Here is a 27,265-nt window from a genome sequence, read left to right as displayed (position 1 = left end):
TATTTAAAAAATGCCAATCGGAAATTAATCTGACCAGTCCTGAGCTGCTGATCGAGCCTTGCTCTGCCAATGTGCACTACACAGTCAAAGAAGCAGGATTGGTCTGAATTTTGTCCCGAATTCAGAATGAGTCATGCAACTCATAAATCAGGGCTTAATCGGTCTGAAATCGTATAGTGTACACCTGGCTTTAGCTAAGCTTACTGGCTGCCTACTGTAGACTTATAAAGATCTACATATAAGGAAACAATTGACATACTCTGCAAGAAAGTGGGTTTGTGTTATTGCCAAAATGTTAAATACGCAAGAGACAAGATTTACTGTACAGGGCACATATCATACAATTTTATTTCTGGCTGATTTAAATGGCAGGCGAGTTTTTTCAAATGGACATTTGGAACTTTAAATTTGAAATTAATTTTAAAAAAACAAAACAAGTCTGTGTTCTTATTTATGCCCCATCTTCATAAACATTAAAAAAAAACACACCTAATGGCGATTCATCTGTTGATTGCACTATAAAGGCACCTCCCTTTCTTTAGCCCTTCTTATATGTTTTCACACAGCGTTGACACTGTAGAAGTTTCCCATTCACAAAGATATTGTACGGTAGCGCCTTCTGGGCTTTCACTCAAATAAACTAGAAAATTAATAATTATTTACAAGTACAAAACAAAAACTTAACAGTGTATAATAACAACAAACATCTTAAAATAAAAATGTATGACATCAGCGAACACCTGAAGTAGCTCCCAGGCACTTGTGATGCAAAACAGGCATACATAATGACACATTTAAGTGCTACAATCTAGAACAATAGGAGAAATATAATACCATTTACAGTTGTTATTTGGGCATTTAAATACAATTACCCTTATGAGCAAGAATACCTTCATTTAAAGTAACACTTCAGCATGAAGCTCAGTGTGCTACATGTTAGTAACAATGTACAGTCTTCACCTGAGAGGAACAGGTAAAGAAGGTGTTGTAGGAAACATAGTAAACTAGATGCTCCTTCAAAATTTTCCTCCAAAATAAATGTGCTAAAGAGCCTCAGTTGGCAGCCAGACTGCTTTGACAGATTTTGTCCGAAAAGATGGTGGCAACAAGCAAAAATGTCCACTACGAGAAAAATGCATGCCTGCACTGAAACAAGCTGATTAATGCAAATGCTGATTCTTGGGGTTTCGTTCACATTTTTGTAATCTAAAACTTTTCCGCTCTCACTGTCTGGATTCATCCCACATCCTTTGACTTGTGTCTCCCCTGACTTGCCTTTTATCCAGAGGTCATTGTTGCAAACAATGGAGAAACAAGACACCCTTTTTTCTTTTCTTTTTGGCCTGATCCCCTGTCTTATCCACCTGTTTGAAGGATTGTCAGTCGCTGCATAGACAGACATAGTCTTCTTTGAACAACTACAGATTGTGGACTTAATCACAGAAATTCTAAAAGTAGTTGTCATAATGGCGTTGTAACACAACCATGCAAGATACCCTGAGAAGTTAAGCACAAAGACGATAGAATTTTGTTTTGCATCCTGATTATTCTGTTTGAGCAAGTTGCTTTTGTTGGAATTTGTGCCCTGGCTGAAAGCAAGTTGTTTGTTTCTGCATGCAGTTTACTGTTAAAGTAGTATCTCAATTCTACAGAAATATACAGAACATTATATTGATTTCGGCATTGATTTTAAAGACACTTAAGTTCCTTATATGGCTACTTAATAATGAGAGTACACAGTATACGGTCCCCTTGTGAGAGCTTTCTATACAGTATATGGCAGACGGAAGTTTTGTACCACTTCTACATAAACAAGAATGTAAATGTGTACATGATCTGTGCGTGCATGTGTGTGTGTGTGTTTGTATTTGTACAGTAAATGCATGCATGGTTACCTATGTGTATATACAGTATGTTTTCATTTGTGTGCCTATATACAAACACTTTACATAGTTGTTACTGGATAACATGAGTCCCTTCCCTTTTGGTCCGAATAAGGGGTCTGTAGGGGGGCTCCTGTGTTATGCAGATAGGCAAGATACAATATGCTCTCATGTTGCCTCTGCCTATGAACTTTCTCAGAGTCCAGCCATCACTTCTTATAAGTTGTCTGAAAAAAGAACGCTCCAGAAATCACTTTGGCAGATCCAAAGTTTGGGATTAATACCACGTGTGCTTCAGCTCAATGTCTTCAATCAAACGTAGGTTTTTTAAAATAAGAGTAAATAGCTTGACTTGGCTTTCATTTGTGCTGAAGGAGAACAGTCTCATATCAAACCAGTTCAAGCGTCCTTCCTCAAGTTGACATATTTGTAAAGTTCCAGATACTTTGTGGTATGCAGGCCTCATCGGGTAACAGTAACAGACACGAGCCATTTGACATGTTCAATTCAAAGAAGTCTAGCATGGCATGTAAATAATGTGGCTTGACAGGTAAGGTCTTCGAGAAATGTAGTCCTCTTTGGTATGGATCATGGCATAGGATCTCAAAGAAAGAATGAGGGATAAAAGACTGTGTTTTTAACACGACTAGAAAAGGAGACACTGACAAAATTCAAGAATGAAGAATTAAGACTCAAACAATGAAATTAAGATAAAAGAGACAAATATCCACCACATCTTCAGCTCAAAGCCCAATCATGTTCCTTGTTTTTTTAAAGGTCAGAAAAGGTAAGCTGGATGTCATGGAAGTGAGTTAAAAATGGAATGATTAAAGACTATTTCCTTCCTCATTTTAAGTTCTCATTTGAAAAATGAATGATCATAAGGTTGAGTGGTATGAGGGTAAGTGACTTGGCTTCTTTTGCATTTATATTAATTCATTCAGTCTAATATCTAGCATTTTCCTGTTGTATTGTTTGACTGAACATTAACATTAAGCTAGAATTACACTACAGAAGTGGCGGTGGGCTTTGTTACGCTCGGGCTCAGCACCAGGCTCTGAGCAATGTCGTCGCGGTTGATCTTGCGCAGCGCCGTGCACAGGGCATCGATGCTGGCAGAGTCCTTGCTCGCCCAGTCGGACAGCAGCGCGCGGACTGGATGCTCTTCTTGCCCGAAGGTGGCGATCCGCTCCTCCTCGTATCCCAGGAGGCCCGCCAGGTTGCACCAGTCGCTGTCATCCATGTGGTTGCAATCGTCTCCTTCGCTGCCATTGAACAGCAGCTTCTCCACTTTCTCTCTGGTGTGGAGGGGAAGAAGCAAACACGGCTCTTCATCCATCGTGACAACTGCAGAGGAAGAAAATGTGTTAAAGCTTGTTCATTATATGAAGACTTAATTCATTCTATGTAACCTACAGTATATTAATCCTGATTTGATGTTGAAAACTGTTGATATCTTAATCATAAAAACATGTATACATCTATTTAACAAGACTTCGAATTTGATAAAAGTAAATGACATTGTTGAGAAAGAAATATTCTTGGAATTCCCAACATATTGTTAAATGTTTGTTCTGCTACAACTGAACAAAACAGAACTCCAACTACATCCTGAGCAGCTTTTGAATTTGCTGTAACAAAGTTGGGCTGTTCATTTCTACATAAGGTGGTGAGGGCTAACCCTCTGCAATGACCCAACAGATTTTAATAAGGGGAAACTGGCAGTAAATTCAGAAAAGATACCAATTCATACAATTGTGAATATAGACAATGAACCCAAATATATACAACAATGGAAAATAAAAAACATGCTGCAGAAAGCCCAAATAAATCAACAGGAGACACACTGCAAATACTTTAACAATGCAATGTCAACAATGCAAAGAAACACTTCACAACCAAGCTTCACAACATGAGTCCTTCAGGCCTGTAGGAGACATTAGGTAAAACTGGATTCGTGTACACTAGCCTTTTTGGCCATACATTAACATTAAATCAATTTCAACCATTACATGACGTCAAATAAAAAGATGGCTCTTAGGCACACGTCTTGTCTGAGGAAACAAAGATCGTTCTTAAAAAACCCTTCACTCAGCCCATCAATTATGACTGTTGTTATGACAGTTCATAACAACAAAGAAAAAGTAAATTATACTTTTCTCCTGATTGCAACACTCTGTTTTTTTCCTCTACAATTATCTGGTTGTTGTAAAAAAAAAAAAAATCTTTCAAACTGGTTTGTCAGGGCAGGAGTGGAACCTACAAAAAGCATGTGCTCCCAAAAAAAACACACACCGTCGCTGTCAGTGTCATGATCCTTGTTTGCTGATGTGCTACAGTAAGTTTGAAAGGTCATATTCAAGGTGGCGCTGAAAAGGACACAAGGCTGCTCATTCCTGAGGGGAAATTCTTTTCTTTTTGACTGACGTGGTAGGACAATTCAGCTGTCGGTACAATCACAGAAACCCAAAATTCAGGTTCGTTTTACATCAGATTCAACTGTGCACTGAAAGGAAGTCATTAGCCAGAGCGTCGGATGAACACAGTGTGTTTTGACGACATGTGCTTGCGCACAATTTTAGTTCATTGGTTTGATGTGTATCGCGTGCTGTTGTATTTCTTGGTTTTAAAGGAGTGGCCTGTGTTTTGGCTCAGGTATTTGTGTGTTACCTGTCTGTGCCTGAGTCTGGGCCAGCTGCTCCTGCAGACTCTGGCTGTCCACAGAAATGCCGCTGTCACTGTGCAGCTTCTCTCCCTCCGGTGACGGGGTCTGGTTCTGGTTGGCGGTGCAGTTGTTGGCGCCTTGTTTGTTCTGTTTGCAGCTGTTCCATCTGAATCAAAAATAAGTCAGTGGATTAAAAAAAAGAGAAAAAGGCAATTGAAAAAAATTGCTAAAACTTTATGCATGTGCAAGTACTTTTTCAAAGTTAGGAGACTTTGTCACTAATCATAATTATTTTTTAAACTCCAGAGCAGAATGTTATATGATCATTTCCAAGTGACAGAGCTCTTTGGTAGCCATAGTAATGACCTTGTGGGTAAGGAGAAAGTGATTATTTTATAAGGAAATTAAGTCTGCATAAGGAAAAGGATTAAGATGATGAAAAAGTACTTATCCAACCCAAACTATGATATTGTTCTAAACCTATCCAGTGCAGGGAAATGAAATGAAAATGCCGATTTATTTGTCAATGATTTCTGAAATGCAGATAAAGAACATTGTCAAAGAACATTGTCAGAGACAAAATGAATGAAGAGGCAACTTCTCGTTGAAAGAAATCATCAGAGAGCATGCATTTTTTTCCCCCTCTGGTGTGGACAGGACTGTCTTGTGCTCTGTTCACATATTTTTTTATAATTATTAGTGATCAGCGAGAGGCATCAGCAGACACAAACCAAATCGACCCTGAATGCTACGGACAACCAGAAAAACAAATGCTAGTTAGCTAGTTCCAACTTCCAGTTCAGACGGTCGATACATTCCAAGCATACTGGAAATATCCTCCTAATAACTTTTATGCAATTCTCAGCATAGCATACGGTAGTACAGAACAAAGACAAACAAAACAAAAGTTGTGAGTCAGTTAAAACATCCATGCAGTGCTCTGATGTTGACTTAACAAGACCATTAGCCAAGTGATACAATCAATAAAAGCATGTTAATATAAAATGGAGTACTAATGTGTTGCCTTGAGAAATTCCTTTGGACATTAGTACTTAAAGGAGAGCAGTGACTTTACACCACGGAGAGGTAGCTCAAAGTGAAGGAGGCAGTTGCAGCTAACTGTGTTGAAGCCTTCAGGCTGTATGTGTTTTAAAGTTGAGACTAGAAAAACTCTCCTTGCAATACAACATAATTAGATAAACATATTGGGTATTCAGAATTCAACACACTGGCAGGCTGTCTGTGTTGGCAGTAACACAGCAGCATGGGTTTGAACTATATGAGATGAGATGAGAGTGAACAGTCCATATTGCGGCCCACAGGACAATATTGTGCTCTGACTAAAGCAGCAGACGATTTCATTAAATATGAAACTGTGGAAATTCATAATTGAAAATTGGCTTGTGTTGTCCATGCTGTATGCATTTGAAATGACCATCTGTTTTATTCCACTTTATGTCAGCTGTTAGTGGGGAAAACTGAGCATTTAACTTATTTTCTGCACTCACCTCTTGAAAATGATGAAGGCCACAAGGCCAACCACGACCGCTGCCAGGATGGAGCAGTAGATGGGGATGAGTTTGTTGTTGAGACCCTGGTAAATCCGCTCCTGGGAGTCACCGGTAGTGGTAGTGGTAGTGGTGCTCTCTGTAGAGGCTCCGTCTGGTGGAGGTCCCTCTGGGGGTCCGTCTGGGGGAAGTTCATCAAAGGGAGGCATGGGGGAACCATTGAAGGGTATGGAAGGAAACACTGATGGGTAGTTAACTGTGAAGGAAAAAAGAGAAATGTTGAAGGTCATCAAAACGTTAATGATCATTTGGCTACCAGCAGTGAAAACAAACTGTGAACATGACAAAGAAATGTATGTTCATTGTTTAATTCTAGAAGGGGAACTTGTTAGCTAATAATTGCAAATCCACACTCCAGCTAACATGAATAAACAGAATTAATTTGAAGTAATGTTTGTTATGCTCTGTTTTTTGGTTTTTTTTGCACCAACAAACTCCTGAATTAACTATCTGGCTCTTTAATTTTGGAGCCATGGGATGGACTTTCCCCCTCCAAGCTTAAGGCTAGAGGTCTGAAGCTAGTTTAGCTGCTGCTAGCTTAACTGAATGCTGAACAAGTGTGTTATGCAGGTCAGAATTAACGTGTGTGTGTGCATGAATTTAATATGGAATAAGTCTTGTAAATGGATTTTAATAAATGAAATATCTGTTATTCCTCAAAAACTTGACATAGCGGCACATCAGGTAAAAAAAAACTCCAAACCACTGTTAGCCGCAGAAGGAGAGACATGCTGTTGACTCTTCAATACTGCAGACCAGGGGTATTTTTAAGTTGCTAATATATGATAAGAAAAATGGAATCTGAAATTGAAATAAGGCTTCAAATGTAAAATTAAAAAAAAGATAATCCATTTTAAGCTCCTATCCACCATGGTAGTCATAAATCTTTCATGCTGCAAACACATGCAGCAAGCACAACCACACGCAGTAAAACCCACATCACTTGGGTCATCTCCCCTCCTCCCAAGAGAGCCATTATTGAAAGGAAGAGCAAGTTTGTCCTTCCAGGCCTGCCCTTTTTGCTTTGACCATTATGTTCTGTCCTCACCGCAGATGTGGAAACCATCCTGGCCTGTCAATTACTTAAAGTTACTCACAACATTAACAGGAAATCATCTCGTTGGCTATAACTACCTCAGGAGACCCGCAGAATGGGAGGTGGCTGTTTTCACTAATGAGGTGAAACATTTTTTAATGGGAACTTATTTAGATGGATGCTTGGAGCTGCTTATGGGGCTTTTAGGTAAAGGAATTTTGTGGATGTGATAGACACTTTTTAGCAACATTGAACTGAAATATCCTTTAAATGAATCACGCTTGATATTCATCATTCTATGTCATTAAAATTATTGAATTGTATTGCTAAAAATGTCTATGATGCTAAGCACTTACAGCTACATTAGTTGCTAATATGACTGAACAGTCAGGGGATAAAATAAATTGTTGGCCATTTAGGCACCATGTTTTGATAGAAAGAAAACTGCTCCTAATCCATCTTAATTCTAGTTGCTTTAGGCTACATAAGCCACTAGCTGTTCTGCTAGTAGTTCTACAGTAATAGTCGCTAATAGATTAATCTTATTTAGTTAATTTATATTGTATGTAAGGCTAGCAAGGTTAAGATGGAGACACAACTTTGGTTATAGCCACTGTGTGTTGCTCCTCATTCCTGCTTCAAGCTATAGCAGCTTGAAGCGAGGAGCTGCTACTTGCATAAACTACTATAGTCTGTAAATATTGATGGACGAAGCCTGAGTGACGTTAGCCATCTGTTACTGCAGGGGGCTCATTGGCAACAGCCGCCATGCTGGAAATCCTGTCTCAACCAAACTTTCAGTCAACCTAACGACAGGCTTAGAGCTGGAGCTGAGGCGGGTTTTAAGCCTCTTGACGAACCATTACATCGCTCCCACCTGTCAATCATGTCAGCTACGCGCCTAACTATGGATAGCACATATTTCAAAATCAAAACGGAGCCGTTTAACCCCCCCCATACAGTGTGTGCCAGTGATGACAATAACTAATCAGACCTATTAAGTTTTTTGTACCAGGCTGTAAACATGTTTATTTATGCTGTAAAAACACTTTTTTTGCCAGTCATGTGGATGTGACTTCCAGTGTTCCTGGAGCCAGCCTCAAGCGGACACTCGACGAACTGCAGGATTTTGCACTTTACCATTGGCTTCATTTTATAAGACCGGAGGTTGCCGCTTGTAAAATGTTCATAAGTTAACTTTTTAAGTTGAATTTTGAGATGAGATTTTGTTTCAATAAACTTGCTGTTTTTTGCTAAACCTTTTTGTCTTATAAGAAAACTTAATGCAAGGTTGACTGAATATACTCTTAACCTAACTTGCACCTATGTGGCATGATCAAATAGACTTTTGATCAAGTAATTTTTTCCTTTGCCATCAACCCCCACTGCAAGTCTCTTTCTCTTACCGACTGTTTTGGCTCACCATAGACACATGCACACACACTCGAAACCAGACACCATTCATTGACAGCCATCTTCTTTGTCCGACAGAAAAACCCCTCCTCATCTCCTCATCTCTTCATCCTTTAGTCCTCATTCTATTCATTTGACCGCTCACTACTTTTGCACACCCCTATCAGGCATGTCTTTCCCTGTCAATCAATCACTGGTCTCCTTCCAAGTCTTTTGTATCTTCCCTTAAGTCCCTCCGTTGATGCTAAACACAACATCAGTGTTGTCCAGCCTGCCTGGTTATATATTTTATTTGTTTAGCTCATAAACCATCCATCTCATCTGTTCAATCTTCTCTCTGCATCATTACTCTGCCTCCTTCAATGATTAACAGTTAAAACAGGGCCCTAAGTGCATTTACTGAACCACTATAGCTCAACCTCTCACACTGGATGGTCTGGCCTCAGAGGGGAGTGACCTTCTCCTGCTGAGCTCAGCTTGTTTCCACTAAACATCGAGCTCAGTGGTTACTGGACCGTTGCTCTCAGTCAGAGAGTTATCATGTTCAGACATTTTAATGATCCAAGAAGCAACCATTACCTATTGCAATATCTTTGAGTCATTAGCTAATTCTAAATTGTCTTATTTCAAAAGGAAAATATTAATAACCTCTGTCCATATATCAGAAAAGAAAAATAGGTAAATTAAAAATATATATTTATTGAAATCCGCAAAAAAATTGTTCAAAGAAAGAGTAGCATCTAAAAAAGAAGAGACTATTTTGCAAACCCTTTTAAGAAGACATGAAGCTAAACATGTGAAGTTATTGCTTTCATTGTCAGAGGACAATACACAAGGAGTCTACTATTGCATTGTTTCATCAAACTGATTTGGCAAATTGGAAGTAATTGAAGGAGTATGAGGGGAACAGTCTGTTAGAAGGAAAACAATCTTTGATCAATAAATATATAAAGTTCTGTATAAGGAGTTGACATTTTATTTGGGAGATTCATGATTTTCATTTCAAATAGGAAAAAATAATTTCAGGATTCCTTTGTTTCTTTCATTCCTCTAATATTTAGCATCATCCTAATTTATTGCTAATTTTATATGTTTTTTTTTTCAACTTGACTAAAACTGAGTATTGAAGACTCTCTTTAAACACCCTTCAGGTTCCCAACACCCAAACAGGACAAACACTTTAATTTTCAAGTGCTTTTGAAAAAACATTCCCTGTTTGAAAATGAAGGCGTGAAAACTCTGAGTCCGACTCAAAGAACAAAAATGCATCGGGTAAAAGATTAGCAGAAGCTTGTCATTAAGAACATTAGCACTGAAAGATTTGTATGTGTCAGATTTACAGGTTAAGTCAACTGTGACTATTGTTGCGCATTATTTAGTTGTTAGTAAAATAACTGGAATTTTCCCCCTGGCTTTGCCTGGATACTCTTACTGTGTGTGTGTGTGTGTGTGTGTGTGTGTGTGTGTGTGTGTGTGTGTGTGTGTGTGTGTGTGTGTGTGTGTGTGTGATTCACTTTGTGTGGGGTAGCAGCCACACCTGAGTTCCAGCCTCCTTCAAACAGACGCTCTGAAACAGGTGTTGCAATGGTTTCAGCACTGAGTACTTTAACAGCTGGCTTTTAAATTCAATGGAAAGGAGGAGTTTCCGACATAAGTACATTTTTTTATTATATGTCATTACAGGACGCTGCTGCCAAGACCTGCCAAAGAAAAACCTGAAATGCCTTCTCTCATGATAGACAACTTGATAGTATTTATGTTGTAACAACAAGCTGAAGTAAAGGGATTAACTAAGATGTTTGAAGAATGCTGTTGCCCGTTTCTTCATCCCCTCCTGACATTTGTGATTTCTAACGATTAATAATCCTCTTCCCTCTTTTTAACACTTTCTCTTTTCTCCTTGAGCCCTCTGGCTGGTTTCCTTCCTACCTTAAATGACCCATCTCATTTTTCTGCCCACGTGCTCCACACCGAACACACCCCTGAATCAGACTGTGTGCATGTTTGTCAATTTGTATGGGGGTGCAGGTGTGTGCGCTCCTTCGCCTTTGTGTGTATGTGTGTGCATGTGTGTGTGTGTGTGTGTGTGTGTCTTCTGCAGCAGAATGTGATCAGCACTCGCAGAGGTCAACCAGAGAAACCTGAGAGTGCAGAGGAGTAACTCCAGCGCTTTTATCGACCCGACCACATTCTCAGCATCTGTCAGGCATTCTCCATCTCTCTCGTTTTTGCAGCTCTCTTTTCTCTTCCCTGTGTTCTGTGTCTCATTGACATTTGTTTTATTTCATATGTAACCATTTATTATCACTTTTCTTTATGATGAACGAGTCAAAAGTTGCAAATAGCTTCTGTTTTATTGGTTTACAAATCATATATCAAAATACTTGTTTTTGGTTGCCAGATAGTGAACAATCTACAGTGCAACAAACCAGCCAACAGCACTAAATTCCATGAAATTCTTGCTTTAATGCCACAGCACAGTCATTCAGCTTTCTGCAGCTACGCTAGATAAAGAGATAAATATCACAGTGTGAAAAGACTGTGTTGGAAAAGGTACAATCCTCAAATAAATACTCCAAATCTTCATGAGGGACAAAACCGTATTTCTTCATTGGCTAAGAACGAATGGCACGAGTGGAAGCAAAAGTGTTGTGCTCGCCCTTGGACCTGGAAGGCCACCCATGCCAAAGCACTCTCTACAAACTTTTCCCTGGAATGTCGAGGGCCAAATTCCAGAGGGAAGACAGGCGACTTCACAACCTGAGTCATAGCCTCAAGGGCTTGATACTCGTCAGGCAGCAGAGAAAGAGACACACTTTAAACTTCAATCTATCGTTACAATGCTCATGCTGTGTTGAGTAGGGGGCACAAGGGTCAGAAAAGAGAAGGTCAACTGTGGCCATAGAGCCCAAGTGAGTAGAGATATAAGTCAGAAGATGGGTGGAGTCCACCCTATAGCCACACAATGGGTGACTGTGCGATACAAAGACAGTGACTTGTTTAGTAAGACTCGGATTGAGGATTCTTCACAGCTACTGATGTGGAAATGCTTTGGATTCAGGAAATCAGAAATGTCGATGGCATTCCGCCCATTTTCCCATTTGTCTCTCTTTATCTATCTGTCAGATGCCTGCCGGAACCCACTAAGCCCCGACCAGAGACAATGGTGCTTAAGCTTAAAAATCATTACGTCAAGCTTTGGAAATACGTGTTGAAAAAGGCAACAAATCTCTTACAAAAAGAAAAAATACATACAATTTTGAGAATTTCAAGGTTGGTGTCAATTTTTCGAACCTTTCCAAACCAAAAGAACTGATATAATTGAGTGTTTGTCAGCCAAACGTTAGCATAACTGGAGAAATTACTATCTAAAGTCCTGAACTACTAGCCTTAGTATTACTCTGGGCTTCTATAGTGTTTTTCTAGCTTCTGACAACTCAGAGCGCCATTCACACCCAGTCACACACTGATGGCAGAAGATGCTATCTAAAGTACCCTAATTCTTGTTGACGAAACATCGGGAGCAACTTGGGCTTCAGTGTCTTGCCCAAGGACACATTGGACTTGTGGCTGCTGGAGCTGGGGATCAAACCCCTCTCCTTTCTCTCCACCAGATTTTCCTATCTTCTGTGTTTTTGTCTTGAGAACAGGTCCCTTTCTGAGTGCTGCGCATGGGACTAGTTAGCAGATTACTCTTTCTGATTTCTGGAGGGCAGCCCGTCGATCGTTAAGGTCAACCAAACTCAGGAAGGAAACAGCACCCTCCTCCTACACACTTATCATTTCAACATCCAAATGCCCTTCAATCACCCTCCCCCTTCTTGTTTCCTCTTTACCTCACCCACTCGACCTTCATCCTGTAACATGCTGTCTCACATCTGTAATAGTCAATAAGTCGTCTTATTGAAGTTGGAGTATCAGCGCCTGTTCATACATATGACCTTGTGGGTTTATTTCATAAGACTCATAGTTAGTAATCCTTTAAACTTCCCAATAGAACGTGTACATGCATGAATAATATAATTGCACGTGTGCTGCAAACTTCAACCTGTTGCCCCGTGCTGCCACAGGAATAGAAACGCAGGCTTTGGGTGATAGGTGAGCATGCTAAATGCAGTCAATCCAGGCCAAAATGTCAAGTAGGAACTGAGTAAAAACCTCTGTTTCCCACTAGCCTTGAGGCCTGGGAGCCAAAACCTAAGGCAGAGATAGGAACCGACAGAGACTGTACTGACATAATCAAGCATTGCTCATTTAACTTTAACCATGGTAAAGAGCCTTGTCACAGTGTGTTAGTATGGTTGGCCACTCTCACAGTGCATAGTTCTCACCTGATAGGAGTTCGTATGAGATAACTAAAGTTGCTTCAGTTTGTACGTTTTTTTACTGCCATAGATATCAGATAATGTTTTCTTAATTTTTTGTGGTGTATTTCTTATTAAACCTACTGCTTTTCATCATATAGCATTTGAGTGTATTCTTCAATAATGTTCTATTCTAAAATTCTTATATCTGTCACTTTATTGTTTTTTTTTTTTGCTGTTTTGAAAGATGCTATACGATTGCATTTTTTTTGTAATATGTCATTGTTACCTTTACAATCACTACCTATGTTATGCCTCATGCAAGGCTTTATTATGTGTGTGATTATATTGCAATCAATGTTTGTTTTGGCAATAAAGTGGATGCATTGGTAAAGGCCAACAATGGCAATTTTGGTTTAAAGTTAATGATCATGTGAAGTTTGAAGCATTTGGTGACACATTTTATGTTAGACTAAAGTAGTGATATTTTCTGAAAGTCTAATGCTGATGGTACAAAACATAACTATAAAAAAATATATAACTATAAAAAAGGTGATAATGCTATGGTTGCAACGAGGGAATATTTTTTGCATAAAACGATAGTTTGGCAGAAAATAAATATATCTGAGAAATTTCCACAGAAAAGCTCACATATAGAGGTGTTCCAGATATGTTGACTAAGACTTCCTTATCCTATTTACAGAAAACACATTCAGCATTTTTTTTTCTTTAAAACTTATTTGCAATGCCATGTCTTGCATAAACACCACATAGACAAAGTCGACCCAGTATCATTTTGTCTTTGCTGATTAAAGCTAACACGTTGGATGTGACTTTGAAGGGTGGCTATTAAGCGCTAATCAACTTCACTTGTCTAGTGTTGTTGTGGCCCCTGAGAGGACCGGAGGATTATACACCATGTCGTTCAGCGCATATCCCCAGGGGACACTCATACTGCCTGATTTTCCCACAAAGACCTCCTTCCCATATAGGCCTTCCATGACCTTAAACCTCTGACCTTGCTCGGCCGCCTGCAGAAGAGTGGCAGTCATATCACACTACTTTAGATAAGCATCCTTCGGACCCTCAACTCTGTGGGTCTATCCTGATAAAGTCTAGTTGGCATAATGGTGTGTTACCATCACAGAGAGAGGTGAAGAGTTTTTTTTCTAAATACACCTTTTGAAAGTGTGGGAGGAAATTGGATTGGATTTTTACACCTTCTATCACCTGAGCTTGTATCCACATGAAGGGGTGCCTAATCGTCACAAGAGCAAAGTCACAATCAGCCTAGATTACAATAACAAACCAAATCGCTGCAGCAGTTGACACAGCTCTTTCTCTAAAGATAACCTACAGTAAGACTCTCCAATGTTTCAAGTCACAACTTGTCTTTCCAAGGGCAGTGGCCATGTTCCTCTCTCTCTCTCTCTCCCTTCACCCTCCTGACAGAGTTTAGCCTTCAGGCTTGTGTCGCCTGACTCCACAACACTAATGGAAATGGACGTCTGGCAGTGCTATAGATTAGTACGTGCTGATAACGCTTGTGCTTCGACCAAAATATTAAATTAGGAGTAAAGAGCACATGATTGAGTTAGTTGAAGAAATAATATATGATGATGAAGCCTTTACGATGCCATCATGTTTGGAATCACAACAAAAACACATTCATCATTACGTGTGCTGCATTAGTTATCTCAAAGGATGTTTTAGTATTGGGGATCTGGCAGCTTATATCTTGATCTTGGATGAATCATCCCTCCAACCACCATGTCTTCCCTCTTAGACCAGAAAACACAAATCAAGCTGCGACATCATAACTTCACCATATTCACATGGTGGCCATTTTTTTCTTACATCACACTCAAGGTAGGCCGTTAAAATGCTGTTATAAATGTACACTTCTGTTTTTAAGCTTTTAGAGTCATGTATAAATGTACAATCAGACAAATAATAACCATTTTACCTCTTCTCAACACTGAATGAAAAAGCAGGAATAGTGAAAATCCCGCTGTATTTCAAGGTTAAACGACGTATTTGATGACTAGCTACTGACAGCTAAGCCGTATTAGCTAACCTTGCACAACCAGTTCCTCAGGGCTATAACATTTAACAAGTTTACTTTAACACCTCTACCTTACCGTCACATTATAGTTAACATAACTGAAGAAGGAATTGACTCATTTTGTATCACGTCTTGTAACTCTATCAAACAGAAATGTTAGCAAGGAAAAGGTTGGATGCTAATATTAGCATTTGTCTAACAGCACCAAATGAGCAATTAAACGCGTTTTCTTTTGCTATGTCCCCCCAAATTTACTAGTGATTGTCTTTACAGTTACTGATGAACTGGGAAGCCGTGAAATCACAGCTATTTGTCAAATACCTTGCGTCAATACAAATGATAACCTGAAAGACAGCAGTACAATATTGTGATGATCAGAGGAAAATGTCAGGACACATTCGATAATCTTTTCTGTTTGTGATTGTTATGGATGGAGGTAGCTCTCCATGATAGGCTCGTTAGAAGCACTGGAGGTCACAGGCTACCTCCATCTGTAACAGTGATATTTTCATGCATTTTATTAAGTGGGATTTAAGGATTTAAAGCATGTTGCTTTAAATCACATTACATATTTAAGTCACAATGTATCACTTCTATATTCACATTATACCGTTAGATTGACTGTTCACAATGTTTGTGTTCACCAGATTTGTGAAAGTCAATTAAATTATCCAATCGATTCATCTTTTAACAAGGCAAAGTTGAAAACAAGTTTATGGCTGAAACATGTGATGTCAGTGTCCGAGATAGTCAGTTGTAGTTTGTTCAATTTAAACTCCTCTCCATCAGGATCCTCCCAAAAATAAAGCTCGCTGGGCTGAAATTAAGCCTGACTGAAAGTCCAGCCATGGGTGAGGTATTGTGGGGGAAAATATAAATTTAAGGCATTCATTGTGTGCCTGTTCAAGAAAAGAACTTTCAATGATATTTTCAGGATCATGACCATGAGCCTTTAGATAACACAAATCATACAGTTTGACTCTGGTTGAAAACTCAGCAGGGAGCATACATACAAAACCGAGGAAAAGTCCCTCACTACATGACTTTCACTGTCTGTTTCATTCATTACTGGCTCCTTCAAGTAGCCCCATGGGCTGAACTGAGAGTCCTCACAGGCCAAACTGGATCATGGGAGAGGCACAAAAGACTCCCTTTAGCCTGAGACTCGCTCTGTACTCACCACTGTGATAACAACATCCTTCAAACCACTGCACCAACAGACTGAGCGGCTCATCAACAGACTCCTTTCTTTGTCAATTCACAAGAGCGTTGATTTAATCTGTTAGGCATCAGGTCATTGGAATGACCAGTGACTTCATATGGAATTCCTGATTTGGAGTGTGATACCCACAGGGTGCCATGATATAAAAGAAATTCAGAGAAGCGTTCAGAGATATGACCTTCCTCTAAACCCTTGACAAAGAAAGAGTGTGCTCTTTGTATCGTTGAATGAGATGAGCCTATGAAGACAATAAGACAAGCCACTTCATGGCATTTAGGTCGATGAGCCAACAATTCCTACAATGGCACATTGAGATGATGCGATTATGTGGCTGACAATATGACTGACAAGTGCATCACACTGTCCCGTACAGTGAGAATATTTGCTCCCTTGGATTCTATTCAGGCCGTCATGACCCTGGGTGATACACCCCATCACTCAACTTTACTCGCTCTGCACAAAGGTTCATAATAAATTTGCCCAGTGTTTGGATAGGGTCATCCTAAAGTCATTCACTAAATAGCTGATAAAAATAAATCTCTTAACAAATGGATTCATTGGCCTGTCAAAAGAGTATATCAGAAATTAAGGAATTTCAAATGTTCCTTCCGTTTCACAAATGTCTTTTTAACCAGTCTACTGAAAGTTAAGTGATTTAAGTGTTCAACAATTTGAACAAAATATCCTACATACAATGGGCCAAAACAACACAGATATCCATCAATTTCTGCTGTCACAGAATACAGTACATATGAATTACTTTTTGTTTCACTTATGTAACCCGACAGCAAATGGAGTCCTTGGAGCAAGTTTCAAGTCATTTAAAATTCCAAGGAAAGGATTGTCAGCAAAGTAGGTCAGTAACATTGCATCAGTGTTGCTGGTCTTGTGTTGAGGTAATAATAGTAATCAATTCTTAAGCTTTAAGACAGCAAAACCTGAATATCTGAGAAAATAACACCTCTAACCCTAAAAATGACTAGAGCAAAAGCCAGGTCATGCCCGATGTACGGAGGCTTTAGTCCTTCAAGTTTAATTCAGGCATTGGCAAACGGATCTCAGTTCTCTCCAGCATGACATGACGGAAAAGAAAGAAGAGCAGAACCAAGGCTATGTCAGAATAAATACAGTGCATTGTATCATATCGTTTCGTATTGTTTCGTTTTGTATCGCATCGTTTTGCTTAATATCGTATCATATCGTATGTTTACAGTTGGTAAAGCTGTAACTGCAACATTTCCCTGCAGATTTTCAAATTACTTTAACCTTGTATCATAAAGTCGCTAAATACATTATGTGTCTGCCTAATATATTAACATTAAAACTGACAAGATAATGTCCAATAACAACATTTTAATCAGATTAGAGTAAAACTAGTCCTTTCTTGCATGTTGTCTTACCTTGGCAGACTGTATCAGTGACAGAGGTGCAGCCTTGTAACAGTTCTCCTTCATCACATGTGGTGCAGGGGATGCAGGGCTCCCGAGAACTCTCCTGGTCCGAGTATGTTTCCCCGATGCACTCCTCACACGTTGTGTCGTGGGCGTAGTCACAGCTGAACAGCATGCCCTGGCCTTCAGGACATTTTGTGCAAGGTTCACAGCGCTGTGAGATTTGACTCAGATAGTAGCCGTAGTTACACACACAGTCGGCGTCGTTAGAATCGGTGCAGGGCGCCTTCATGCGGAGCAGACCTGTGCACACTGTGCAGGGCTGACATCTGTCTGTGTGACTGAAGTTTTCTGAGAACGTTTCACCTGAAAGGACAGAGGGAGAAAACTCACATTTGAACCTTTCTCTTCCAGGTTGTTGACACGGCTCGTTTCACTCCATAGCATGTGTTTGTAACAAGCTAACATAGATATCAATGCATTTTCAACTTTATCTTTAACAATGACAAAAAGGTTTGCGTTTGTAGGTATTAAAGGTTCTTTCCTTTATTAGTCCTTTTCCTTAATTAGTTTTTTTTTAGGATAAAATGGTCAATTCTAGAGAAAATGATGAGAAACTGATCCAAAGCTTAAGTTTGGTGGCCAGAAGCTGCATGCATTATGTTGCCAGGGTCTTATTAATTGTGGGGGCAAAAAAAGATGTTCATCTTAATCATCCACATTAGGCGATGGCAAAATGCTGAATATTAAGACAGAAAACATCTTTACCTTTGTTTGGTTTAAAATATGTAACAAAGTGCAATTGTGTGTTTTTTAATTCAACTTCCAAAAGTCTTTAATTGAAAAAAATGTATTTTTTTTCTTTCCAAAATCAGTTTGGGTCCTTTTTCCTTTTGCTGTGTGTCCACTTCATAGAGATCATTTCGGAGAAGAAAAGATTCCCCAAAAATGCATAAATAGCAATACTGTTAACTGACAGAGATTATATACCTGTGAAATTTCCTCGGACAGATTCTGTATCTGTAGAGGAGGCAATCAATATTGCATGTTTTATGGAATTGTATTTCGGCTGGAAAGAGAACTGGGAAACACACTAAATAATGCAACAGACCTATTTGTAAGAGTAGTTTGTGTGTGTGTGTGTGTGTGTGGTGTGTGTGTGTGTGTGTGTGTGTGTGTGTGTGTGTGTGTGTGTGTGTGTGAGAGAGAGAGAGAGAGAGAGAGAGAGATACAAAAAGAGGGTGAAAAGGAGAGAGAGGGAAGAAACTGTTATTTCATACAGAAGCCTATGTTTAGACATATGGGAACAGTCAATAATAAGTTGTTAGTGTTGTCCCTAATGTCAACTAAACTAAACCAAAGCCAAGATAATGCTGCAGCTGATTTGTTTATGATTGAATAATCTGCTGATTATAGTCTAATCTGACTTTTTTGTCATTGTAATGTTAACAAAATGTCCATCACGATTTCCAAGGGCCTGCATTGCTTGTTTGGCCAACCAACAGTTGCAAATCTATCCATGTTAGGTATATAAACATACAGGACAAAGAATAAAAAAAAAGCAAATACTTTTGTTTTACAAAGCTGCCTCAACAGAACATTGCAGATTTGATTTCAAGAACTAAACTGTGTGTGGCAGGAGACAGAAGGGTGAGGACTCTTTGCAGCTCAGTATCTGATAGCATATCAAGTTTTCTGTCTGCACCATCGGCCCCCCCACCTCGGCAAATGCTCCAATGATGCAGAGATTAAAACAGAGATGAGGAGTGATAGACACTGAGATGCAGAGATGAGAGAAAATGAAAGCAGAGACAGGGTCACTGAGAAGAATCCGCTTGTGTGGTTCCCTCCAAAAGACGTGGTGTCAAATTTTTGTCCTCCACATTTCTGTTTGATTATGTCTTCATAGGAAGTGGACAAACTATACCCACCCCCCCCCCCCCCCCCCCCCCGCTTGTGGTGTCTAGTCATACAGTGTCACCCCCCGCCCCCCCCCCCCATCCCCCCATCCCCACCCCATTATCTCCCCTCTTTTCAAACAGATACACACACTCAGACTGCCCTCAACCTCCCTCCCCATGAGTGCTCTCAGAGCCATTATCATAATGCCATGCATCAATAATGCAAGTCAATACATTAATAACGCTAGGCTGCAGCATGGGGAGATGGGGAGGACAGTTAGTGAGGGGGTGGGGGGACACGGAGGGAGGAGAGGGACACAGACAGCCTTTTCCTGGCTCAGTATACATATCATAACAGGACTTCTGCCTCTGCTCTAACAACCTTTTGCTCTCTTTTCAACACCCATAAAAGGACACTGTCTGCACAGTGTGAGGTGTGTGTGTGTTGGGTGCATGTGTGGGAGTATTTTGCGTCTGCTTCTATGAGGCTGTGTAAGTGTGTGTGTGTGTGTGTGTGTGTGTGTGTGTGTGTGTGTGTGTGTGTGTTTGTGGGTGTATATGTGTGTGATGGCTGAGAATTCGGCCTTGTCTCTGCTCCAGCAGTACAGCTGTACATGCTCTGTTTCATCTCCACTTATCTGTTCATTCATCCAAACTGGTCCTTGTGTGTTTTTTCTTCTGCATCCTGTCCGTTTTAGCACATCAACCATGTACGCTATCTGTGCTAAATGAAGCGTGAGGGCTGGTTGGAAAGCAAGGCGTGCTTTAGTTTAAATAAATGTTTGTGTACGCTTGATAAAAACTGTGGCCGGTTTGCCTAAAACAACATACGCAAGGAGAATTGAAGGGCGAGAGGAGATGTTGAAAGAAAGATTGTCAGAGATGAAAGGCACCTTAGCTCTCCTGATTAATACTACCATGTAATAACTGGTAATTCGTTACGTTGCTCAAAAAGCAAAAAACTATTTTTAATTGATGAAATGAAAAACTATTATTTTTATTCAAAGAGTCCAATCCTTAACCCTTAAAAATCATCAGAAAATGGGGCATCGGAAGCCTAGTGGTTATATTACAGAGGCCGTAGTCTTCGTTGCAGCGGCCGTGGGTTCGAATCCGACCTCGGCCCTTTGCTGCATGTCATCCCACACTCTCTCTTCCAAATATTTCCTGTCTGTCTTCAGCTGTCCTATCCAATAAAGGCAAAAATGGCCAAAATATATCTTATATAGATAGGCCTACAGAAATAGACGTTCCAAATAGGCCTGCTTGTTAAGCTTTTCAATCTCAAACAGAACATATGACAGATTAACCAATCATAATAATATTGGACTTGATATTAAACAAAAGCAGGCTTTTCTTTGAAAAATTCTGACAATAGATTTGTTGAATTTACCTTTTTTTTAAATGTAAATTCACATGAAATATCATAAAGGCCTTATATGCGTAGGCCTACTTCTAGCTTGTTCGAGAAGAAAAAACACCTTTCAATCCACTCGTACTGAGAAGTATCAGAGGTTAAAAAGAACATTATCTTAAAACTTTCTCTAAGGTTGAATACCCTTATTAAAACTAGCATTTCAACAGAAGAAAAAAACTTCCAGCATGACAGTCCGGCCGTGGCCAGCTACAGTTGCTAAGCTAGTTTAGCTAATAGTCTGCAGATAGAAATAACACAATGACGTCTGAGACTTCAAAACAAGTTGTTGTTAAAACGCTCTTTCACATGCACACTCTTTCAGGCTGCATTAGCTAGCTAATCAATATGTTTGATGTGTTCTTAAAATATCATGGTGATGTTGTCTGATGGAGAGCTCTCTGCGTTGCTTTTCTGTTTTTCCACGAGCCGGTGCAAAGCATGTCTGGCCTCATGACAGCTTTGAGAGCCTGCCTCTGTCTGTGTTTGTTCATGTCTGAGCAGAACAAGCACTGGAAGAGTGAACATTTACCAGCCTGAAAACCTCCAAGTTGTGCAACGGAAAGCAGCACACTCACAGACATAGCCTATGTCAATAATTCAAATCATTGAAGCCTAAGATTATACATTTTTACACAAGAAGTCCTGAGGATAATTCATGATAAGCACACCAGGGCTTAATGTTTTTAAAAGAGGCACATTTATTTTTCTTGATCTGAGAAACACTTATAAAAGTATAAATCATTCCAAAGAAGCCCACAAAAATGCAAATAAATCCTTTTTCCATGTCCACATTCTCTGTGACTTCTCTCACGACCTGACGTTTTGAATCTTTTCCTAACTGTGGGGCCAACCGTCTCTGACCCAGCAGAAGGTTTACAACTACTTCCTAGCCTGGACCCAGGATAGTCAGGGAATTCATGTGAGGAAATCTCTGGGAACAGCTCAGGACCTGGCTGTAGACCAACTCTGGCCTCTGCAGGCTCGAGCTGACGTTTGACCTTGCATGATAGAGTTACGAGTAAACCTTCAATCATCATTTATTTTCCCCTGAACTATAACAAAAAGTGTACCTCCTGAGAAAATCCTGAGTATCCTTAAGCTCTTTAAACACCAACCATGTTTACTTACATTCATCAAATTCACAGTGCTGCTTACCATCTACCCAACAACACTTGGAAGTGCTCCCACTTGTACTTCCTTCCAACATCACTGTCCACATAAAGTCTTACAGTTCAACACTTGTCTCCCTACATGGTATGGGCCAGGAGGAGGGCAGACATGCTGGAGCACAGTCAGATCTGGAATCTAGTGGACTTCCGTCTTTTCTTCAGAAACACTGCTAAGTACCTTTTCTCTGGTCAGAACTGATGAAGCAGGTTTGAAATGTTGGGAAGGCATTTCTCGGATGATGGCAACTTCACAAACATACTAAGTCCACCACGCTTACTCATATACTGAAATAACTGAAAAGGAAATGGATGGATTGAAATTACATTAGGTACTGGTGTTCTTGGCCTTAAGGGGATTAATCCAGATGACTTTGGTGATCCTCTATGTTTTCATCAAGAGCCACATAAAGGTCAAAGTTGTATCTTGTTCAAATTATTAATCTAAACATTATTTGGATGTATTGGCATGGACGCTGTTACCAAACAAACAATAAACTGCAAACTACAAACATTAAAATGCCATTCCTGCAAAGAAACCGTCATAGCATCTCTACAAAACTATTAATAATGTCAGGCTTATACAAGATTGTTTGCTTCAAAACTACAGAAGACATCACAGATGAATTGACTGTTATATAAGTCAGGAACTTAGTTTATGATTTGTATTGAAAACTTGCAGAGCCATTGTTGTCATTTAAAATCGCAGTGTGACATAGACATAAAACAACAGTTTGACCTACGATTCTTCTCCAAGGACAGTAAGTACAATACAGTAAATACAGGATTTGTATAAGGGGGGCATGATTTACACAGTTAGTGTCAGATGAACATTACATCCCTATCAAATATCATCTACAAACTGAATACATTACATATGTGTGTCTGCATCAAGGCAAAGAACCAGCATTTTCATCAAAGTATAAGTACACATCTGTACTTTTGTTTTCTATTGCATGATGCTACCCATTAGTATATTTAATACTGTGTGCATGTGTGTGTGTGTGTGTGTGTGTGTGTGTGTGTGTGTAAATGACATTCTCACAGCTGTTTTTGATGTTACTTACTGTCCAGGCAGGGGGCGCAGACAGTCTGAGTGACTCCGCATGCTTTGATGACTCCCTCTCCGGGCTGGCACTGCAGGCAGCACTCTCCGCTGGTCATGTACTGACCAGAGAAACACTCCTCTTTATTGGCCAAAACCCCGACCTGCAAGACAGATCATTCAAAGTTAGACAGCACGCTCTGCAGCATCCACGGCACTAGCAGTACTAAACCACACAAGAAAAAGGCATTCATTATTGTGTACAGTGCAATGTGAGAAATATCCAATATTTTCCGGTATGTTTTATCTCCACAGGCACAAAATATTTGATCTTTCTCCGGTGTTTCGCAAGAAGGAGAAAAAGAAAGAAACTCAAAATCTGTGAAGCTGATTTTGTTAATGTCTCTGGTTCATTTCAATTGTTTGCACACCCTTTGATTTACTTTTGGACCCACTAAATCACTGGTTTCCTGGCAAGGGGTAAGGACTCTGCTCCAATATGCAAGATAAGTCGAAGGGGATCTGGGAAATGATTGAGATAAATGAAGATATCAATAACAAATTCACAAAAAAATGTCTATTTTCCAGGTTCTTTCTGCATTTTCTATATTCTTGATGGGTTTTACTAATCAGGGTCCGAAAAAAAGTAAAAGTCTAAGGAGATAAATGCACCATCTGTTTACTTGTTTTTGACACACACACCAATAGTCACCAATGGTTTTTGAAACCTCTGGTCTGATCCATCACTTTGACTTGTTACACAAGACTCCATGTTAACCCTGTATGAGATATAAGCATTTTAACAGAACCAGTAAGGTCTTAAATCACAGGTAAAGTCATAAAAGTAAATAAATCTCTCACACAGGTCAAGCTGGATTATATCTTCTCTGCGTTCTTCAAACAGTAACCTGTTGAGTGTTTTACCTCAGCTGTTGACAGATGAAGATGTTTGTGCATGCCTCCACATACACAAATGTAAGTGCAGGAGCCTACTTGTGTTTCTCAGAGTCACTATTTATGTGTCACCTTTGAGTTTGTGTGGCCTTTTTACATTAAATCATAATAAATCTTTCCTCTCTCACAGCGGGTCTTTTTCATCTTCTGCACAACTTTATCCCCAAAGCAAACCTGGATAAAAACCGTCGTTAACCTTTGACAACGATCCAGGGGAGCGTTCTGTGTTTCGTTCCCTGCAGATATATGAGAAGTCATTGTTTTGAGGTTGTCAATCATGAGATAAAGGTGTTCATCTGTTGAGCAGCTTATCTCTAACTGGACAAAAGGTGAGTGGGAGATTAGATGGTGAAAGAAGATGGCCTCGTTTTTGTCCTATATAATGTAAAAACCAGCAGAGGTGGGATTTTAAAGTGAATAACATCTTCCTCTGTAAAGCACATTATACAAACTGTAAGGCAAATTTCTCTTTGACAAATTTATGGGCAGCTTTCTGTTAAAAAAAATGGAATCGTGTGTGTGTTTCTCTGTGTGTGTATGGCAGAACGTTCAGGTGTGCGTGGAATGCTGCTGACAAGAGCGAGGAGCGTTAAAACATCAAGCATCCCCTCAGGCACCTCTGAGTCAGCTGGCAGGTAATGTGTGTGTTTGTGTACACTCTCTCTCACACACACACACACGCACACACAAAGAACATCAATGGTGTCACGGCCCATTCACCTCCAAGTATTCAATTATACATGTGGCGTATGTTCAAGAATGTATCGTTGGTTTTGTAGGGAAATGTTTGCCTTACAATGTTGCTTAAAACACACCTGACGATATCTAAACAATTTGCAGTTCAAAACACATGATAAAATGTATTTTGCATAATATGTGACCTTTGATACTAAAGTTTTGACCAGTTTTCCGGTATCTGTACTTTGCGTTTTACTTTTAACACAAATATCTTCAATTTTCATTTTCTGTTTCATTTCTAATACATTTCTTTATTTTGATTTTGCATCATTGCATGCCAACTTCACAACATCAAAACTAAAGAAACTATACACTTAGGCCGATCCATGTGCAACAAAAGAGATTATTTAAATTTGTACTGTTATACTTTGAGTGCGATTCACAGCCTTTTCACAGAAAATTTCTACTTTTACAAAAGCCATTTTTTATAACACAGATGTCAGTCAATCTACTGAATTGAAGTGTGTATCATCATTTACCAAACTGAAAAGGTTAACAACCTTTTCACCACCTTGCACACACACACCTTACGCAACAAGCCTTTAGTCATATGAATCAAACCTGTTACCCCACAAACTAACCTCCTCTCTCTTTTTCTTCCCCTGATCTGCCCCCTTGTATATTGTACACACCCATCGGTACACATTCATGGTGCATAAACAACCTCACATGTGAACAAACCTGCTCCCAAAGATGTCTGACTGACACTTTTGAAAGCTCTCCAAGCATTCCAGTGTTTGGCTTATTTATTTCCTCTGACCCTTTTTAAGCTTGGGGTTAGGGTACATCACCGGAAACAAAATCCCAGACTAGAAACTAATCTTCATCACTAATGACTGCATACGGATAAATTAAAGTGTAATGTGATTTGAGGAATGAGAGAAAAGGACGTGCAGCTCTTAGCGAGTTGTAACTCGACTTCTTCTGTTATTGTTTTGTCGATGGGAGTTTGCACTTCTCAACTTTTGTCAGATGATCTCCCTGAAGCTTCAGCAAGCTGATCACACACTCAACAAACACACACACACACACACACACACACACACAGAAAAATGTATGGGCAAGAAGCATCTGGGCACATATCTTCAGAGTACAACCAATCTTACTAATGCTGCAGTCAATTTTCAGTTGAAGGCACTTAACCTCTGGACCTCAGCTGTCAGTGCTGGTTAAGCCATTAGAGTTCCTGCAGCAGCCTCACAATAAAGCTGAGCTTCATTTAAATCAAGCACTGGGATCTAAGGAACAATTAAGAGAAACAGATATCCAGCTAACGTCTTCCCAAACAAAGCTGAATCATCATGTTGATGTGAAAGAGAAGAAGAGAGTGATGTGAGCATGAGGTGGAAGGAGGAGAAACATTGTGTGTATGTGTGTGTGTGGGAGGAGGAGGGGGGGGGGGGGGGGGGGGGGGGGGGGCGTGTCAGGCTGTATCAATATTGCATGCACTGAGCCAGCAGAGGATGCAAAGCCATCAGTTGGAGCAGCTGTCAGATACCAGTGATGCAGCCTGTTCCTAAACCAGGACCTTAATGTGCACCATGATGCAGCCATTGGCTGACATGACTGATATAAGAAAATATATTTCCTTCCTCCCTGCCTGCAGGGCCTCAAGGGAATTAGAGTTTTTATATATCCTCTTCAATTTTTCCAGTAATGGAGATAAAAAAAAGAACTAAGTTCACTCTTGTCTACTGGCTGCTGAGCTCTTTGGAGACCACAGCCACATTGTTATTGTCATGTAACTGAGAAGGGTGTAACTACACATCCAGCAACTGCAGCTATAAAGTGTCGACCTGAATGGCTGCATGCATACACTGAAGACAGGTGCAGGGACATCGAATCTTTCTTTCAAGCCCTATTTGGATCAGATTTTACAAGTAGCACATAGAAAGAGATCAACCCAGTGGCATTTAAACTGTGTAGAAAAAAAGTGCCTTTAACTTCAGTTAGAGCATATAACTTAATATTTTTCTGCAACTTTCATGAATGTGGAAAGAATAATAAATATTCTCACAGCTTGATCTCCATCCCTCTTATTTGGCTTTGTCTGTGCGTAATTACGCAGGTGTTCCTGTCAGGGTTTATTCAAGTTAACTTGATGGCAAACAATCAACGCACACTTTGATTATGTAAGAATCTACTCACCAATCCGACTAACAAGGCTATGAATGAATTCATCCTGTATCTCCTCTTATCTTTCAAAAAGGCAAAACCGGATCGGATGTAGCAGGATGCGGGTCTCAGCAACTTCGTAGCAGGGAAATAAACTCGGCTGTCATCGCTGCGTCTGCGCACAAGTTAACTTAAAGAAGGAAACACTCCCAAAAACTTTTTGCTGCCAAATGTGTGTTTAAAAAAAGATTCAGTCCTTGAGAATTAGAAGCTGCGGCCGCGGACAGAATCCAGACAGTGCATAAAGTCGCTGAGATTGACCCATTGGATGTTCAGCTCTGTGCGCTTTTTTCTCTGACTGGGCTCATATGACAGACACGCT

The 27,265-nt window shown here is 39.9% G+C and overlaps 1 protein-coding gene across 1 annotated transcript; it reads right to left on the bottom strand.

Annotated features, from left to right (window-relative positions):
• Positions 1-323: 323 nt before the first annotated feature.
• On the bottom strand, positions 324-27,265 carry ngfrb (nerve growth factor receptor b). The gene is made up of 6 exons (XM_061027999.1): positions 26,917-27,265; positions 23,099-23,240; positions 17,557-17,913; positions 6,057-6,312; positions 4,554-4,714; positions 324-3,230 (listed from the first exon to the last, which is right to left on the bottom strand). Exons 1-6 carry the CDS (start codon positions 26,947-26,949, stop codon positions 2,887-2,889), a joined length of 1,293 nt encoding a protein of 430 aa, XP_060883982.1. The 5' UTR covers positions 26,950-27,265; the 3' UTR covers positions 324-2,886.

The sequence above is a fragment of the Labrus mixtus genome, chromosome 21 (genome assembly GCF_963584025.1).
Source record: "Labrus mixtus chromosome 21, fLabMix1.1, whole genome shotgun sequence".
NCBI classification, from domain to species: Eukaryota; Metazoa; Chordata; class Actinopteri; order Labriformes; family Labridae; genus Labrus; species Labrus mixtus.
This window is presented reverse-complemented; position numbering and strand designations above follow the sequence as displayed.